The sequence below is a fragment of the Sebastes umbrosus genome, chromosome 19, assembly GCF_015220745.1.
Source record: "Sebastes umbrosus isolate fSebUmb1 chromosome 19, fSebUmb1.pri, whole genome shotgun sequence".
Classification (NCBI taxonomy): Eukaryota; Metazoa; Chordata; class Actinopteri; order Perciformes; family Sebastidae; genus Sebastes; species Sebastes umbrosus.
The window spans coordinates 7,060,920-7,080,461 of record NC_051287.1 but is presented as its reverse complement, the minus strand read 5'-3'; the positions used below and the strand labels follow the sequence as shown (position 1 = coordinate 7,080,461).

Sequence of the window (19,542 nt, the reverse complement as noted above, 5' to 3'; positions counted from 1 at the left end):
CAATTTCTTACATTTTTTATTATTATCAGAAAATAAAGAAATATGAGGAATTAAAATGTATTAAGTTCAAAGTATTAAAACTATGTCAAACTATATATTTCTAGAAAAACTGCAACTTAACTAAAAAATCAAATAATTAAATAAATAGAGAAATGAGTGAAAATAATAATTAAATTGAAATTAAATATAAAAAACATGGAATCTAAACATAATAAAAAATAATAAATATTAATCAGCAGCAACAGAACAAAAATATATTCTTTAAAATATAAGATTGTACGTTCACTTGTTTGTTTGTCATAAGGGTTAATGTATCTAAACAGCCTACAAATTTAATTCAACTAGACTAAATTGGGAAGGACTTAGACAATTTTGCCTTATGTGAAATTTGCCGACTGCAAGTATAAGATAAGTCATGTAACTCAAAGGCTTTTTATTATTATTATTATTACATGTGAGTTTTCAGTTGGTTGTAGGAGAGTTTCTGTTATTGTTGATTCCACCTGAACACGTCAGACAGACGGAGACAGAGAGTGATCAGTAGTGGGCGGGGCTTCCTGTATGAGACTCACCTGAGAGGAGACTTCAGAGGAAACTAGCAGGAGGAGACTCACTGGTTCTACTGATCTCTGTCTCTCTCTGACGAAGCAGAGCTGGCATCTCTCCAACCCTGAAGCTTATTTATGGACACTTTTATCCTCTGACTTTTGGACAAGAAGCAAACACAGAAGAATATCGGATTTTAACGTTTTTTTCTGCTACCATTTTCTGCCATTTGTCTGGTTTTCTTTTTTTTTTTTAGTAGCTTGTTATTTATCCAGAGTTGAGACTGTGAAGACACATGGACAAAGTGTTGTGGATTTGTTTGAATTTCTGCAGTAAAATGAGTTGGACACAGCTGCTCAGGTGAGTCTGGAGACCAAATGTATCTTGTGATTATTTTAAAAAACAAACATCTTGCTCTTTTTTTAATTTCCTGTTAATTAGATATATTTTAATTATTTGTCTGGATGTTTTCAGGATTGTGCTCTGTGCAGTGACCTGCAGTCTCCACTCTGCTGCTGCTCTGCCTGCTGCAGGTTTGTTAACACTTTCATCACACACTTCCATGCTCTGTGCTCATTTATTTTATGTAAGAGAAACAATTTATGTATTTGTTTATTTACATTTTTTTTTTCTTTATTATATATTTATTTTACTTTTCACACACGTCTATACTTGGTGTTGATTTGTTTTAATCACAAGAAACAATTGAGTTTTTATGTATTTGTTTATTTAAAAAAATAATGTTTTCTTTAATATATATGAATTGAATTTTTCACATAAACGTCTATGCTTGGTGCTGGTTTATTTTATGTAGAGAAACAATTGAGTTTTTATGTATTCATTTATTTAAATTGTTTTTCTTTAATAGATACTTATTTAATTTTCACACACACATCTTTGCTTGGTGCTGATACAATTTGAGTTTGTTTATTTAAAAAAAAAACTATAATAAATACATTTTTTTTTTCACCGTGTCTCTATTACAGCCTCTAAATGGAACAAAATTAAACAATTCAAACCTAATAATTCAAATTCAGACTTCAAAACTTCAAAAACACTGAGTATTTTAAATAGCTACTGATTTGTTCTCTGCTGGGAAAACAGCCAGTCAAGGCTAATAGACACCACCATGAAATTTCCCAAGTTGATTACTTACATTAAGACAATTGGGGTTTTGTTGTATACATTTTTTAAATTTTCTGAATATGTGCTAATTTGCATACATTTCCAGAACATAAATTTGAACATTGGATAAAGCCAGGTTAAATTCTTGTTTCATTTTGTTGACATATTAGAGCAAAAGGTTTTAACAGAGGGGGTTTTAGATAACTTGTTGTATCACTCCATAAATCAGAAAATGCTGTCAACAAACTAAAATGCATTTTTGCCATGTTTTTAGGATCATGTTATACACATTTGTGACCATTTTGAGACTAATTTCTCTCCATAGTTTCTTGTCTACTCATTGATTTACATGCTGTTCTGAAACTGAAGTGTACAAAACATGAATTTAAATTTCAAAACAGTTAGCTGTGATTTAAAATATGTGGGATTTGGAGTAAATGGGACAAAATATTTGGATTTTCTGTATAAAATCTGAGTTTGTTGCCTTTTTGTTTTTCAGGCTGTGAGGGAGATGAGTGCAGCAGAAGCCAGACCTCCTCTTCATCTTCATCCTCCTCCTCTTTATCACCCCCTTTATCTTCTTCTGTGGTAGTGAAATCCCCACAGCCCTCCAAGGACTTCCTGGGCCAGTTTACCCAGGTGAACTCCCCAAACAGTGGGGACCGTAAACACCGTGACGCCAGCGCCGTCCTGCCCTTCATCGGCCTCACAGGCAGTAAGTTCACACTTCACCTCTGTATGCACAGATGGAGGCCGTAAGCCCCAATGAAACCAATGAAAGAGAGAGTTCACCACTTAACAGAGAGTTTTTACACTGCAAAAAAAAACAATCAAACTATATAATATTTCCAAACAATAATCAGCCTGTGTCAAGAAATGTGGGAAATGGTCATGTTATGTGGGTTTTTCTAAAAGGTGGAATTAGTGAGACTCAACATCTTTAAATTTGACCAACAAAAAGAAGAAATACATAAAACATCAGCTCTTACACCTTCCAGTGTGTAAAAAAAATAGACAGATTATAATAGATCAAATGAAAAGTAAATTAATTAAATGAAATTTAAAAAATATAATAATTACTGAATTAAAATAAATTAAATTAAATATAAAAATATGGTATCTAAACATAATAAATAAAAAATAACTCAACATCTTTTAATTATACCAACAAAAAGAAGAAATATATAAATCAGCTTTTACACCTTAATTTAATAAATTAAGACTGTATGGTATAAATGACCAAAGACAACATGAGATTTGTTTTCGCAGTATCTATTATAGGCAGAAAATAAAACTTGTTTTATACTATATGTTATTGCAAGAGTGCAGAAGTTAAATTTCCAATTGCTGACACAGCATTTTTTTTTCTATTTTTACAATATAAGAAAATAAAGAAATATGTGAAAAGAAAATGTATTAAATGCAAAAGTATTATATAATATTATTATATTATAAAATATGACAAACTTTGTATTTCTGGAAAAGAATGCAACATAAAGTGATTCAAATAAAATAATTAAATAGAGCTTAAGCTGCTCATGTCACATTCATCTTAACAAAACTTTAAAAAAAAATTAGATTTTTAAAAACAAAAACATATTTCTTTCAAAATTAACAAAAAAGTTCATGAAAAATAAAATGTAATTTAATTATATTTATATTCTTTGTAAATGCTTAGTAAAATCCCAAAGTTCCAATTTTCTGTCCCTTAGAACAAATGTCTCCAGTCTCGTGGCAGACTGAGCAATGAGGCCGTCGTCAGTTAGTTTTAGTGTTTTTCTGTTATTTTCAGATGTTTGTTCTGACTCTCAGTGTTTGTCTGCTGATGTGAAGCAGAGGACAGGAATGTGCTGCCAGATGGAGACTCTGGTTTATCTCACAGATACAGATACAGGCAGAGAGAGGCTCAACCTGAGGTCTGAGGGCCCTGCAGCGGTCCTTTCAGTTGGTCTCACATGGTCTCCGGGAAGCAGAAGACACATTAAGAGACTCTGGTCAACAAATTAAAACCCATTGTAGTGGCCATTTGTCAGAAAAATCAAACTCAAATCAAAGGGCCACTGACGCCCCATGGGTATGGGTTTACACAGGCAAAAAATTCATTGTCCATGCAAAATGTATGTGTATATGGTGATTTCTTTATAAAAAAAAAAAGCAGAGCTGAGGGTCTCTCACACACCTTTGACCTTTGACCTCACCCCTATAAATTGAATGTATTCTACTAATTTAGAGTTAATATCTGGAAGCTTCCATTTGAGTTAGATGCAAAATGAGTTTAAAAGTCCAGCAAGTTTGACACTGCAGGCTGGAGTTTAAAGCAGTAGAAAGGTTTGTTAAGTGGTTTATATGAAGGAAATCGGTTTAGACAGGTTGTGTGAGGTGTTTTTCGGTTGCAGCTCTAATGTCGTTTTTCGTTGTAGGTGCTGAGCAGAGTCGCAGCTGCTGTAAGAACGGAGGAACCTGTATCCTGGGCAGCTTCTGCGCCTGCCCTCCGTTCTTCACGGGGAGGAGCTGCGAATACGACCAACGCATCAGGTAAACAACAAGAAAACAACACTCTAAATCATCACTTTTAATGAATCACTCCCTCGAGCTAGCAGTTATTGTTTCCTTAGTTGAATTATTCATATTTGTTTCTGTCTGCCCCGTAGGACGTGTGGTTCCATTCCTCACGGTGAATGGGTTCAGAAAGGATGCTCCTACTGTCGCTGTGGTTACGGCATTCTGCACTGCTTTCCCCACGTCTTCCACAAAGACTGCGGTAGGAGATGCACTTCACCTCTATATTGTTTTTGCAGTTGCCTGGATCACATGCTCATTTTCCAAATCATCCACCAGTTTTTAGGTTGTTTTTTCCCCCTTCTATACAGCCATTGGTTTCAGTTAGTTTCTATGAAAATCAAACAGCAGACACTTGAAACTTGAGGCAGAGTTTAGGGTTGTCAAGTGGCATGTGGTGATGGAGAGCAGATTCTGCTTTTTAAAACTCATCCCCAGTGGTGCGTTCATGGATGTGCACAGACCGAGTCAGAGTCTGTGTTTATTCATTCCTGTGAGTTGGTAGTTTTCCGTGCTGTCCGTTCAGCCGTGGTGTTTTTTCAGTTGAATGAACAAGCAAAAGGTGTAGACGACGCCCTGGTCAAAAACTGTGTCGTTCACACTTTTCATCCCAAACAAAAATAACGACCAGGGTGTTCACAGTAAACTCCCACCGAGTGCAAACGCACCTCTTAATGACCACGAGCCACGCCTACTCATTTACAGTTCAAGGCTTTTATTCCAAAAATGCAAAACACTCTCACAACCCTCAGCTCCTACACAAACATAAGGACTCGTTACCTCCACGTTAAGGTGTGCCGAGCAGCAGCAAATGCATTGTGGTCTTTTACGTGACTGGGTTTTGCCTCTCAGGCTACATGCAGGCTGTTCTAACCCTTTGGCTGTTTTCGAAACTGCATACTATACTAGTAGTACGTACTGATTTGGCCAAAATGTAGCACGTAGTATGCAAACAAAAGCAAAATCTGGTGGAGCTTAACCATACAGTATCTTGTAAAACGTTCGTCGTAAACCAAAAAATAAAAAATCAAAGTTGTATTTTTCAATAATATTGCAATTGTGGTACAAATTATTTTTTTGTTCAGTGCTTTAAGAGCTGGTTTAAAGGCTAAAGCGTTGCATAGCATACTGCAAAATAAATCACTTTAACTGTTTCATACTGCATAGTACTGAAGAACACAGTATGCAGTATGTACTGTAAACTGTAAACTGCGTTCGTCAGTTGTATGTAGTAGGAGGTTTCGAATACAGCCTCTTACAAGTTTGCAAGTTAACATAACATAAAATAAATTCTATTTAGGGAAAAGTGAAGTGTCATTGCAACAAAAGGAAATACAAGAACAGATGCAGTATACTGTAGATAAGTAACTTTAAAAACCTTGAATAATATAGAACATAATGTGTATGTACTATATACAAAATAGTAGTAGTAGTAAATAGTATAAACACCAAAAAATAGTAACCACAAAGTGTATTGAGACAAAATATCAGAAAAAAGTGATGAAATGAGGAAGTTACAATAATAATAATTCATTTTCTGTCTTTCTCTACTTCCCAGATGACTCGCAGGAAGTACTTTGGTATCGTTCGTCAGCTGTCAGAACAGTTCGGCCCGGCTGCTTCTTGTATCTGACGCTGCTTCTTCCCCTGCTTCTCCTCCTCTGATGTTTTTTATTTTTTCATTTTTTTTAATGGATGCTGGGCACCAACACTAAGATAATGTGAAACACTGAGCTGTGGACTATGCCAGATTTATCAAGCTGCTTCTTCAGGACTAATGATCAGTCTCCAAACCCAATCAGAGCTTTACAAGCTTTTAAAAATATTTATTGTATTTTTTTTTTGTCCAAGTGCTACAGTAGTGGAGAAGTAAACAAGTTACAGGTTATAACTTTACACATAAATTCATGCTCGGTCTCATTTAAAACCTCTAAAGTGAATCAGCAGTTTAACAGTGAACTGGAGTTCAAAACTGCTTCCGCTTCTTAAACCGTTCCTTCCAGTGGAAGGCCGTCTGTGTGTCTGTGTGTCTGTGTGTCTTGAAGAACAAAGTGTATGTGAAGGAAGCTGTACATAATAGTTTTATGAAAAGTATGTTTTCTGTAGGTTCTGTAGCTTTATGTGATTTTTTTTTTTTTTATTTGTAAAGAAGACACAGTTTCTTGTTTTTAACTTTGTCTTCTGTCTGTTTGCACAAACTGTGAGCTGATGTGACCTTTTGTCCTTTTAAATATAAACATGTATTGATAATGTGTTTATGAAGTTTTGTGTTTGTGTCATGAGAAAGTTTGTCTCTGGAAAAACATGTTTACATCATTAAAACAAATGTGACACTGGGAGTAACATTTTGATATGAAAGAAAAAAACACCATACTTTCCTTAGCAAATAAAAGGTTTCGAAGTAGGGCTGTCAAAGTTAACGCGATAATAACGCGTTAATGCAAATTAATTTTAATGACACTAATTTCTTAAATTCTTTTGGTTGCAGCGGGCTCAGTTTTGCAGTTAGATACTGGTATCATATGAAACTAGAAAACCAGCTATGTCATACCGGCTTGTCACGAAGGAGGTTAAATAACGCTCCAAACTTTCACTAGATTTTGGCGAGGAGAAACTGTCATGGCCATTTTCAAAGGGGTCCCTTGACCTCTGACCTCAACATATGTGAATGAAAATGGGTTCTATGTCTTCCCTTCCTATACATTTGCATAAAGCAAGCATATTATCCCACTCCCATGTTGATAAGAGTATTAAATACTTTACAACTCTCCCTTTAACGTACATTTTGAACAGATAAAACAATTAAATATTTGAATCGATTGACAGCCCTATTTTGAAGTAAATATTAAAACAAATACATTTTCAAACAGAACCTTTCTTCCCTTAAATTTCACTCTCTCTCTCAGTTATCTGTAGGCATTGTAAGTATCTCCCCGTCTCTTATCTCCAGAGTTTATTGATGAGGTTTGTATTGATTATCAGCTGCTCTCTTATCTTCAACAAACACGTCAGCTGTTGTTCTGCAGCCTGTCGGCCTGCCAGCTGCTGCAGCTCTAAAATTAACTGTCAGAATAAATATAATAAGTTGAAATAAATTAGGCTTAAAGGATAATTATTGATTATTGCATCATGCAATATACATTGCATGTTCATAGTTTGTCCACTATTTCCAACACTGTACTGTCGAATGTGAAAACATGGTGACATCACTAAAAAGAAGTCCCTCCAAAGGGTCACCTGATAAATCTGAGAGGTCATGAGAAGAAAAAACAAAGTTCTGCTACACACATTTGTTCTCATTTTTGGATTTTTCTTTAATATTTGTCATGTCATTTAAATGAAACCATGTGAAGAGTTCAACTGGCAACTCACAGATATGAAACATGGCCCAAAGGGGGTCACAACCCAAATGGTTTGGCACCTCTTGTTTAATCATAACAATGTATTATTTTTTTCTAATTTCATATGCTTTTTTTTAATGCAAAATCTTAATCGTTGGAAGTAACTAGTAACTTTATTAGTCAAATAAATGTAGTGCAGTAAAAAGTACAGTATTTCCCTCTTAAATGTAGAGGAGTAGAAGTATAAAGTAACACTCAAATAAAGTACCTCAACATTTTACTTAAGTAGAATTCTTGAGTAAATCTACGTACTTTCCACCACTGTGAGTCTTATAGCTTCATTCAGTTAGCATGAAAGAAGCACTCGCTACGTTACTGAAGAAGAATCCAATGAATGAGGTAGAGGAAGAGGAGAACAAGAGGAGGAAATGTGGATGTATATCAGGGCTTTTGTCAAGAAAAAAGTGTAGGTTCTCCCAGTTTAATCCCACACTAATCAGACTGTAATCTCTCTTTTGTTATCCACCGATCCCATATAATAACTTGTTTAAAGCAAGACGGATAACATCTATAGAGAATAACTGGAAAATGTGATTTAAAACCTGCACAGAGTCTGCTGAATGTTAACAGGATTGGAGGAGATTTAAGGAGCTGCAGGTGGAGACGGAGGAGCTTCTGGAGATTTAAAGGGATTAAAGGGGGATGTGAATGAGAGGAGACAAGTTAAATGATTTTATCCCACGTTTCCAGGTCCTCCTGCGATATCCTCATCTTCACATTCTTCAATGCTCAACTATGGTCACACTAATGAACCCAGAGAGAGAAACTGCAACTCCAGCTCCGTGTGCTGCAGCTCAGAGAGGTGAAATGCATCATGGTTCCAGCGTTGAGCAAAGCAAATAAACTGGAAGAGAGAGTGAAGAGATACATATAATGAGGAGGAAACTGTTTGAGTGCGTTTCTTATCTCTCCAGGTTCCTCAAACAACTTCACTTGCTGATAGCAGCAATCAGAGAGATATAACCCCCTCACACACTTGTATTTTAACCCTTCAGGACATTGTTTCAAGCATATACCCCAGCCTTTAACCTATAACCCAAATCTAAACCTTAATCTAACCTTAACTCTAAAACCAAGTCTTAAACCTTAAATGTCCTCAAACTCCTCACAAAGGCTGGAAAAAAAGTACAAGAACACACACAGTCATTTTGTTTTTCCTTCAGCAGAAGACAGCAGAGCAGCTGTGCACTGACATCTACAGGCTGCACACTGAACACCAAACTTCTGGGCTCATTCTGTATAAAGCCTCTCAGAGTAACGTCAACATTTTATTAATTACATTTATAAATAAGTAATGGTCCATGCATAAGTCAATAATTAGTCTCAGGACCCAAATGATGTAAGAGTGCTCCACGGGTCTAGCAGAGGCCCGGGACACATATACTCTCCAACAAAGAAAAGCGATTTTTTGAAAGGTACGATGAGAAATAAAAAAGATACAAGCTCTGTCTCAATCCCATCACAACATAGAGACATTTTAGAGGACCTCCACACATGGTCATTACCTCAAATGGCTCAAATATCCTTCTTTCAAAATTTACTTTTGGACTTTTTTTCAATACTTTTTTTGCATTTTTTTTTATTATTATTGAGTATTTGACACAAGTCAAAGTTTAGGACAATTTTTGGAAGTTTCATACATACTTTCCCAGATCCAATTTAATTAATTAATATTTTTCCATTTATTTATTTATTTATTTATTTATTTATTTATTTATTTATTTATTTATTTATTTATTCATGGTTTTTGTTCTTGTTGTATAATTATTAGTCTATTTTTACTTGTATTATTACTGTTGTTAGTATCTTTTAATTTCGGTCTCTCTCCCAATGGGTCTGGGTGCTGTACAGGTTGGGTTAATGGGTTACATTAATCATTCAATATTTATTCCAGCATATTTGCACTCTGCATCATTGCAATACTGTATTATTGTTTACTATTTACACAAAATAGCCTTAGACATTGTATTTCTTTACTCTTGTTTAGTTTCGTTGACCTTGATTTTAGCTGCATCTCTATTTCCGTATGTACAATGAGAGTACACTCATAATCTCTGACTTATCACGTAGCCTAAACAAGAAGCAAGAAACAAGAACTGCATCTCCTCTAATACCAACACACACCATAAGACCTATAACCTTTGCTTCTCTTATGCTGTTACCCAATGCATATTTTGCCCTGACATGTAAATCCTGTCATGTCGCCCAATGTATTAAGTTCAGTCTTGTCTCGTCTCACCTGTCATGTCTCGTTTTACTGACCCCAGCCAGAGAATGTTTCAAACACATACAAAACCAGTAAACTGGGCTTTAATAACATCCTGTTTTATTAAACCCCCCCCACACACACAGACATGCTGCTGTCAGCTGTTTTAATCTCTGTCGTGCTGATCAGCGGTTTGGATGGATTTCAATAGTATAAAGTCATTGGTGTGTGTGTGTGTGTGTGTGTGTGTGTGTGTGTGTGTGTGTGTGTGTGTGTGTGTGACATGATATCAGAGTTTTGTCATGCCTTCCATCTGAGTCGCCTGTTGAGGGATTTTGTCAGCAGCCGCAAGAAGTCGCACATCAAAACGTAATGCTCACAGACACACACACACACACACACACACAGTAAAGCTACAGTTAAGCTACAGTAAAGCTACAGTAAAGCTACAGTTGCGAGATACTAAATGATAATTTTGACTTAATATATAAATAAATACATATATATAAATATATATCTATATTATTTTTAGTCTTACATTTCATCTATTTATTTTCATTTTCTGGGAATGGGCTAGCACAGGGTGCACACACATGCACACGCGCACACATGTGGGCCATGTGTGTGCATCATGTCATTGCTATGACATCAGATGATATTGCTATTAGGGTATATTAGTAGCTCTGGGAGCACACATGGTGTATATCACCACTGTGACATTAACAGACAGCTTAACTCCAGACAGGTGTGGTGTTAATGAGAGAGAGAGAGAGAGCGAGAGAGAGAGAGAGAGAGAGAGAGAGGTCATCCATCTCCCCGATCCTCAGAAATCAAATGTGCAATATTAGCTGCAAAATATGTTGACTGTTGCCATACAATAATAGGTGCTACAAGCTCCAAACATGTTTCTGGTTAACTACATCTGTAAAAGAATGTATATTTAAAATGTATTTGGTATATTGTGATATACGTCAATATACGGAACGTCAGCTACAAGACGTAGATGTACTGTATTGTGTTGTACTAACATTTAACGATGCAATACATGCACCAGTGGATTTTGATAAAAATGACTGAAACACTGATGCAAAATTTGGAAATGTGGCATATACCTTAGACAGTGTGACCACATATAAATGATAAAATTGAGAGTAATAATGGGACTGATAGTTTTGGGTCGTTTTGTGCATTTATTTTTGTACATTTTATGTATTTTCCTTGCATTAATGGAGTGATTAAACGCTTTTTGGAGAAGAAGTAGTGAGGCAGAACGTTGCTCCGGGGTGTCAGTGAGAGAGCACCCACTTCCGGTGTTTCCTCTGAAGCAGGAAGTAAGGAAACTAGACGCACCGTGTTGCTCCTGTTCTACCTGCTTCATACAGGTCGGTAAACTGTAAATAAACCACTACTATCGACGTTATAAGGTCAGGCTTTATTAATGAGATGGTTCGCTAAATGTTTACAGTGTTTGTAATGATTTTAATTCTCATAAAAGACCAAAATAAGTTAAGTCCGTCCTGGTGAAGTGGTCGCGCAGTGACGCCATTTTGGGTCTAACGTGCCTGACAGTAGTATGGTTTCTCTCAGGGCTCCTACTGCACACTGTGAATGTTTCAGATAATTGTGTGTTTACTGATGTGTTTATTAAGTCATATGTACTTTGTTAATATTGATTGAAAGTTATAAATTGAATGTAGGTTGTAAGTTGTGGTATAATGTCAAATGTGGCATATTTAAAGGAGCATTGTGTACCACTTCTGAATTGCACTAAATGGGAATAGTACTGTTTAAACCAGTTGAATAACTGTGGGGGAAAAAAAAGTATTTTAAGTACTAAAGATATTTATGGAATATAAAAGTGAATGGAAATGGATGTGTATCACAGATAACTGACTATAGTGGATGTGTGTTTTATTGAGACTGTGAGAATACTGAAGTGAGTAATGGACTGTAATGAAGAGAACAGAAATATGTTGTGTTTAGGACTACATGGTGTTGAGTTGTGTAATAAAACATCCAGAGAAGCAATCTGGAAGGAAACGAGACGCACCGTGTCCTCATTGCTCTTGTTCTACCTGCTTCATACAGGTTACACCCGTAACACATGTGTGCCACAGAGCTGGTCGAGGAACGGAAAGAGTTTCCCTTTGGGGGGTATTACGTGACCAGGCATTATTAATCCACTTGGCGCGGATGCTTTCCACGTGCACATTCGATTTTCATTCAGAGATGACTTTCCTTTTCCCTTCCTGATATGGGTCTGTGAGGTAAAGTATCAAGGGAGTAAAGTAAAAAACAAAACTTCAATTAACATTAGTCTAACGTAGTTTTAAAATGTTTTTCCATATGTTGTCATGTATGAAAAGACCCCAAATGAACACTGTAAGTGGACTATGTGATTAAGTAAATTATTTAAACAACATTTGTATAGGAATGATTCTGTTCGAAGCTTTTTGATCATTATAAGTTGTTTCCACTGTACTAAAAAACAGCTGGAAAAGTGAAAGGGGAGATCATGAGGCGGTGATGTCAAGGGCATGAACCTGACTGGGTCTGGTGTTTTATCTCTCTCCTCTCTGTTATGCCACCTATCTTCTTCCTCCTCTCTCATTCTCAAAGTGGTAGTCCCACCTCGATGGCGCTTTATTGGACATGCTGACTTTGTTGATGGTCCTGGTATCTAATTTTCATCATCCTCATCTTCACTTTGGAAACAAGACAGAGGAGAAAGAAGCCAGGATTGAAACACAAATGTATTAATTCACTGACCTATAGTTTGGAAATTGTGACACGAAAGTAACTGTATGGACTATAGAGATTAGTAAGAAGTTATAATAGTGCCCAGAAATAGTAAGATATGATTATAGCATGTCATTGTCAGTGCCTAAATTTAGCTTATACATTTTTGCTGTCATACAATAAACTTATAAAGTATAATATAAAGATTTTATACCCTGGCTGAGGGGGGATGAACTCCGACACAGGAGTGTGTCTCACTCCCAACTCGTCAAATACCGAAGCTTGGTCAGTGTGCCTTGGCGTCTGATAGCAACACACCGGGGCACACTTTAGCGTCTGTATGAGACGCACCAGGCTTACAGCTATCTCCAATGTAAACCTATCTGTGTCGGGATTAGACGGTCAGAACAACTGATGTAGTATAAAGAACGAGAAAGTCGGCCGGGCGGGAGGGAAGAATGGATGGGTCAAACAAACACAGGACTTTCATCCAGGAGACCACTGTTCACACGTGTGAAACGTCAATGTTGACTTATTTTACCTTACTTTTGTTACATAACATACATACTTAATTAGTGCTAGTTATGTAACAAACAGACTTATTCTATGCAACACTTAAACTTAACCAAGTAGTTTTGTTGAGTAAGTAAATCTAAAAACTAAGTAAAGCTATACGTTGGAAGTTTATTTTGAAAAGACACTATGCATGTAACTGACACACTGTCCCTGACATGTCCAATACTGACTCTAGAGGGTTACCTAGAGTGTCATAGTTTGAAGGCAAATGACCAAGCTGCGGTATTTGACTAGTTGGGAGTGAGAGCGTGTTTTGAAAGGGGAGGCTATAGCTGAGGAACGGGTGCAGACATACGCCGCCGAGTAGAGCAGCCTCGCTGTGACTGGGAGTGTAAAGATGACTAAGCCGTGGTTAAGAACCCGGTGCCGTTCGGTTAAGCCCTGCGACATCTGTGTCTTTCTGTACAGTTGTGCATGTGCATATGCGTGTGTGTGTGTGTGTTTGTGTGTGTGCAATAATACTACTGAAGACATGAATAGCAAAAGTAAAATCAAAATGTCCTCACACTTTGTGACCTTGAGAGATGTTCAGTTAAGGAAAGAGAAAAAAGTGGAGAGACAATAGAAGAAAATATAACATTAAAAGAGAAAAGAAAAGAGAAAGAAACAAGTGATAAGAAGACGACAGAAAAGAGTGTGAACGGAAGAAAGAGGAAAGAAGAGGGGCAAGGGAGTATAGGATATATAGAAAGATTAAGAATAAATAGAAGAAGATAAGAAAAGAGGGGAAGAAGGGAGGTCAGAGAAGAAGAAAAATGAGGGGAGAGGAGGAGAGAAGATAACTAGGGAGATAATAGAACAGAAAGGTGGAGAGGAGGGGAGGAGTTAAAAGAGGAGATAAAGGAGAAAGGAAAAGAGGACCGGAGGAGACAAGAGACATAAAAAGGAAAGAGAGAAAGGGGGAGTAGAGATGACAGATTACTGATAAGTGAAAAAGAAGACAGAGAAGAACAAGAGAGAAGACAAGAGGACAGGAGTCCACACCAGCTGGAAAACAGCAGTAAGTAACAAGCAGATTCAGTTCAAGGATGTTAAATGTAACATACTTCAAACATGCAAACCTTTTTCTGCAGAGGAGATTGACCGCAGTTTCTTTCCTGTTGTCAGGTGATGAACGCAGCTCGGATTCATGACAAACAGAAGCTGAAGTCCTTCTGGGAGCAGAGGATTGTTCAGCACAGCGAGCAGATGGACGGGGAGGAGGATCGCAGGAGGAGCAGCGCTCTGGCACGGTCAGCAGCAAAAGTTATGTGTCATTTGAAATGCTTGAATCTGTAGTCCTGGGCGGTGGCTGTTACAAGTGGCCAGCTCCGAGTCTCATTGGTTACAATTTCAGATAAAGTTAGGAAAGAAAATTTAGTTTTTAGACATCTAGGATCCCATTTTACACCTAGTCACATCAGGCCGTACGGGTGGATTGGAGGGCTATCAGATAGAACGCTAAGTGAAAATACATCTGACAAGCATTTAAGACAGACTGAAAACTGGAGTGGTTTAAGATTAATCTCTCTACGCTACATACTTACATCATCGTTGCTCCTCTCAAGTGTAACTACGCCAGTCTCAAATGGTTTGTGATGAGCTGTTATCCTCCCCATTTCATTAAAGCGACAGGAAAAGGCCACTCCATGTCAACATATCTGTGGGAGCTCGTGAAGATGATAAAACTTGTATCTTGATAAATATGTACATAGCTGTAGTGTCATTGTAATTTATATTTCCTTTAGGGCTGCCAATCGATTGAAATATTTAATCGTGATTAATCGCATGATTGTCCATAGTTGATCGAGATTAATTGCAAATTAATCACACCTTTTTTTATGTTCAAAATGTACCTTAAAGGGAGATTTTTCAAGTATTTAATACTCTTATCAATATGGGAGTGGGCAAATATGCTTGCTTTATACAAATGTATGTATATATTTATTATTGGATAAAAGTTAACAACACAAAACAATGACAAATATTGTCCAGAAACCCTCACAGGTACTGCATTTAGCATAAAAAATATGCTCAAATCATAACATGGCAGCGTGCTGACTTGACCATGACTTGCCCCAAACTGCATGTGATTATCATAAAGTGGGCATGTCTGTAAACGGGAGACTCGTGGGTACCCATTTTCATGTCAAGGGATCCCTTTGAAAATGACCGTGCCACTTTTTCCTCGCCAAAATTTTGGAGCGTTATTTAGCCTCCTTCCAGACCAGCTAATATGAAATGGTTGATACCAATGTATTCCTCAGGTTTTCTAGTTTCATATGATGCCAGTATCTTCTATTTAAACTGAGCCTGCTATAACCTCCGAAAGATCGATTGCATTAATGCGTTAAATAAATTAGCGGGGTTAAAACAAATTTGCCTTAATGCGTTATTATCGCGTTAACTTTGACAGCCCTAATTTCCTGACACAAAAAGTGAGGAAAGTTCTAATTACAGTTGGACTTTAAGGCTAGGGAAAGATGGCGGTCATGGCTAAAAGAAACCAACGCTGACTGTTGATTGACTGTTGATTGGGAAGAGTAAACAAAAGGCTGTCGGGCAGTCTCTGGTGTCAAAGTCAGACGCTTTATCCGCCCAACCCATCCACCCCGAGTGTTTACTGTAAAGATAAACAAGTTACACAATCTAATCTGGCAACTTCACCCACATGTCAAACAACGAGAGATATGAGATCAAACGATTTGTTAATGATGAACTTTTTATGTTCAGGGGATTACAGCCGCACGAGCGGCTCATGTTTCTCCAGTCTGTCTGACAGTATCATATTCTGTATCATGTTGTTCCAGCGCTCTTCATTGAAGCTGTGTGATGTTAACACGGAGTGAAATATTCAAACCCAAACCTCTGTGACTGCACCGCTTGATCAAATGGAAATATTTGTCTCTGGTGCGTCAAACATTCCCCTCAAAATTCAGCCTGACATATTTAGTATATTTGCGATCTCTGTGGGAAGCTCTGTGGGTTTGAATAAAGTTTGGACAGGAGTTTATGAAGATGGATGAACAGCAGATTCAGAGAGGAAAACAAAAGAGAATTAAAAATACCTTTTATTACTGGCCCATGTCCTCGTCTCTCCATCATAACTTGATTAGTTTGGAAAATGCCTCGGTTATGTTTACAGCTCTTCTGTCTGTCATCACATAGTAGCCTGGGAATGTTGATTAGAGGCAGCTCGACTATACCCGTGAATCCTGGAGATCAGTGTTAATATCTGAGGACAGACTGCAGATTAACCAACACATGACGGAGCGTGCTGACAGATGAACGCTCGCTAACAGACACAACAATATTAATCCTGTCAGAGCAAACACAGCCTCTCTTCTCTCTCTCTCTCACACACACACACACACAAACGCACTGTTCCCATTTTTCTGTAACACAATTAGCCGTGACAGCAATGACTGCAGATCAAGTTTCGCTGGATGTCTGCACGATTAATTTAAGCCCAGGAGTTATGGTGTCAGGGTAAATACTGGCCTCTGATGTTCTGACAAAACCCCTGGTTATCTCAGCCTCCCAAATACTGAATTCAGCCTGCACGAAGCAAAATATAACTTTAATCTACCTTAAAGTAGGCTAATTAAAAAAAAAAACTGCAATAAATATGTATATGATAGTCGGAGTATAAGAAGTTTTGGTTACATATAAACACTGTTTTTGCTCTAAACCTCACCTTACTGTCTTTCAGAGGCTGTAGCAGGCTCAGCTTTAGAGCTAGAGTGAAGGGACATATATCATATCAAACTAGAAAACCTGAGGAATCCTTTGGTAACAACCATGTCATACTATGTTGTCGGGAAGGCTAAATAACGCTACAAAGTTAGGCTAAATTTTGGCGAGGAAAAGCTGGCATGGCCATTTTCAAAGGGGTCCCTTTGACCTCTGACTTCAAGATATGGGTACCCACGAGTCTCTCCTTTACAGACATGCCCACTTTATGATAATTACATGCAGTTTGGGGCAAAAACCATGACGTTTTTTTTAATGCAGTGTACGTAAATGTGTTATTTTCGCCTATTCTAAAATGGTGTGTTTGAATATATTTATATATATGCCTTCAAACTCATTGATCTAGTTTTCAAACTGGAGTTCCTGGATCATATTCCATCATCTCACTGGTACCTGAAGGAACACACCCGCACCAATGCTGACCCTAATGAGGGTTGTTTTCAGTCTGAACACCCGCTTATTCCTTTTCCTCCCTCTTTGCCCCCTCTCTTCCTCCATCTCCATTTTCTCTCCAGGCTGAGGGAGCAATGGTTTGTCAGGTTGGCTCAGAGGAATCAGCAGCAGAAGAGTTTCTTTGAGGAAAGAATCAGACGAGCTCAGAAAGCTCAGCAGAGCCTCGGGAGGCTCGATTCTCCCTGAAACCAGCAGGTTGGAGCTGGAGAAGATCACAACAACTCCTCCACCAATCAGATCGCAGGTGAAGAGCAGCTGTCAGGTGGCATTTTAGCATTTATAATATTGAAATTTATAATATTACACATTTACATAAACTAAATATTTTGAAGCTGAAGGAGAGAAACACAAGCAATTACTTTATTCACTATGAAATAAATCCACTGAAAAAGTTAAACAATTATACAAAACTTTTGTCACAAACAGAAAATATGAAAAAAATCTAACATTTTTTGTTGTTAGAAATTGAATATATAAAAATGTATTATCTTCTGTTGCACTTTGTTCCTGCCTGATGCCATTGTTTTGTCATTACCCGGCCCGGGTCAGCATAGTTATGAATATTATATTCCATTCCCTAATCTCCTAAATCCTACACACCGGTCATTTAAAGATAGGATCGGTAATGCTGAGAAATTAGCAAGAATACACTAGACTATAACAATTTTTCAAACAAAAAATCAAGCCCAGTGTTGCCATCTCTTTTCCAATTAAAGTAGCTAGCAGCACTAGCTCCAGAAGTCCCTAAATCTAGCGAGAAAGTTGCAAAGTCAGCAACACTGAGAGTCGTCCATTCAGGCCTCCCTCCATAGCCACTCCCCCTAAATTATCATTAAGAACATAAACATATCATAACAAAGGTAAATAACGAACACGGCTATTGTTAGTACTCACAGCTGTCAAGCTTGGAGTTTGTGGAAGTCTCCGCAATGACAGGCAGGCCGTCCAATCATTTCATTCAACAGGCTTATTACAGTCCTGCGACAGCCACAAATGGCAGACTTTCTTCTTTTTTTGTCAGAGCATCTGATTAATTGATTGCTGTTGGGATGTAAGAATTTCATTTTTATGTAGATGAATATTTTTTTTTTAAATAACACACAGAGGTTTTAGAAAGTTGCCGAATAAAAGTATGGCTTTTCCTCAAAAGTAATTGTGATTCATCATTTTAAGAATGTTGACGGGTCCAAAATGAATGTTTGGTTTATCTCTGTGGAAGCTACCTGACGTTTGGTTCCCACTTCTAACAAGGCTTGTGAGCCAATATATAACAATGTTGGTACCACGTGGCATCTAAGTGACCGGTTGCATCCAGTTACCTAACGTTATACAGCAACTGCTTATATGTATCAAAAAAGTTGGGACCGAATCATTCCGATACAAATGCTGTTTAAATAATTTGCATATAGTAATCAAATAGTTAATTTGGGGTCTTTTCATACATGACAACATATGGAAAAAACATTTTAAAACTACGTTAGACTTTCTTTTTTTTTTTTTTTTTTACTTTACTCCCTTGATACTTCACCTTGCAGACCGTCAGCTTTCCAACTGGATACCTGAGGCTGGTGCTGCGTGCACATTAAACTCATGACTTTCATTAATAGGAAAGTAATTTTCTCTGAATGAAAAACGAATGTGCACGGGGGAAAGCACCTGTGGCTGAAGCCACTCTCGTATATTATATGTATATTCACTCTCTTTTAGCTGTTTTTGGTCTCTACCAACTCCTGAGGGAAATATCTGTCTCTTTAGCTGCTCAATGCTTCACTATGTTCACCAGGTAGTCTCTAACTGAGTCTGTCTGCTGTTTGCTGCTGAGCAGGTATGACTTTTTTCTATCACATTTTTCGTCATACTATTCTTTGACTTTTTAATCAGTTTTTTTTATATACTATACTGTGACTTTTTTTGTCAATTTATTCGACATACTATGCTAAGACTTTTTTCGACATACTATACTATGCCTTTTTTGATCACTTTTTATGACATGCTATACTATACGTTTTTTCCAAAAAATGTATGTCGGAAAAAAGCGATTAAAAAAATGTATAGTATATTATCTAGAAAAAAGTAATATAATAGTATGTCAAAAAAGTGGTAAAAAATCATAGTATAGTATGTCAAAAAAAATGACACAAAAGTCATAGTATAGTATGGCGGAAAAAGTAATATTATAGTATGTCGAAAAAGGTGATTAAAAAA

General features: G+C 37.1%; 2 protein-coding genes across 2 annotated transcripts; both read left to right on the top strand.

Annotated features, from left to right (window-relative positions):
- The first annotated feature begins 364 nt into the window (after window positions 1-364).
- On the top strand, window positions 365-6,569 carry tdgf1 (teratocarcinoma-derived growth factor 1). Its single transcript, XM_037751952.1, has 6 exons — window positions 365-906; window positions 1,021-1,079; window positions 2,171-2,386; window positions 4,092-4,206; window positions 4,323-4,432; window positions 5,789-6,569. The coding sequence occupies exons 1-6, from the start codon at window positions 842-844 to the stop codon at window positions 5,893-5,895; spliced, it is 672 nt and encodes a 223-aa protein (XP_037607880.1). The 5' UTR covers window positions 365-841; the 3' UTR covers window positions 5,896-6,569.
- A 6,875-nt stretch (window positions 6,570-13,444) lies between these two features.
- On the top strand, window positions 13,445-18,339 carry LOC119478475 (protein FAM240B-like). The gene is made up of 2 exons (XM_037753241.1): window positions 13,445-14,384; window positions 17,400-18,339. Exons 1-2 carry the CDS (start codon window positions 14,263-14,265, stop codon window positions 17,521-17,523), a joined length of 246 nt encoding a protein of 81 aa, XP_037609169.1. The 5' UTR covers window positions 13,445-14,262; the 3' UTR covers window positions 17,524-18,339.
- The last annotated feature ends 1,203 nt before the right edge of the window (window positions 18,340-19,542 follow it).

Bases quoted from the DNA above. Each gene is read 5' to 3' on its own strand.
- tdgf1 (XM_037751952.1), top strand. From the start codon at position 842: ATGGACAAAGTGTTGTGGATTTGTTTGAATTTCTGCAGTAAAATGAGT. The intron at 4,207-4,322 runs GTAAACAACAAG...TCTGCCCCGTAG, and splicing joins GAATACGACCAACGCATCAG to GACGTGTGGTTCCATTCCTC. The intron at 4,433-5,788 runs GTAGGAGATGCA...TCTACTTCCCAG, and splicing joins CGTCTTCCACAAAGACTGCG to ATGACTCGCAGGAAGTACTT.
- LOC119478475 (XM_037753241.1), top strand. From the start codon at position 14,263: ATGAACGCAGCTCGGATTCATGACAAACAGAAGCTGAAGTCCTTCTGG. The intron at 14,385-17,399 runs GTCAGCAGCAAA...TTTTCTCTCCAG, and splicing joins AGGAGCAGCGCTCTGGCACG to GCTGAGGGAGCAATGGTTTG.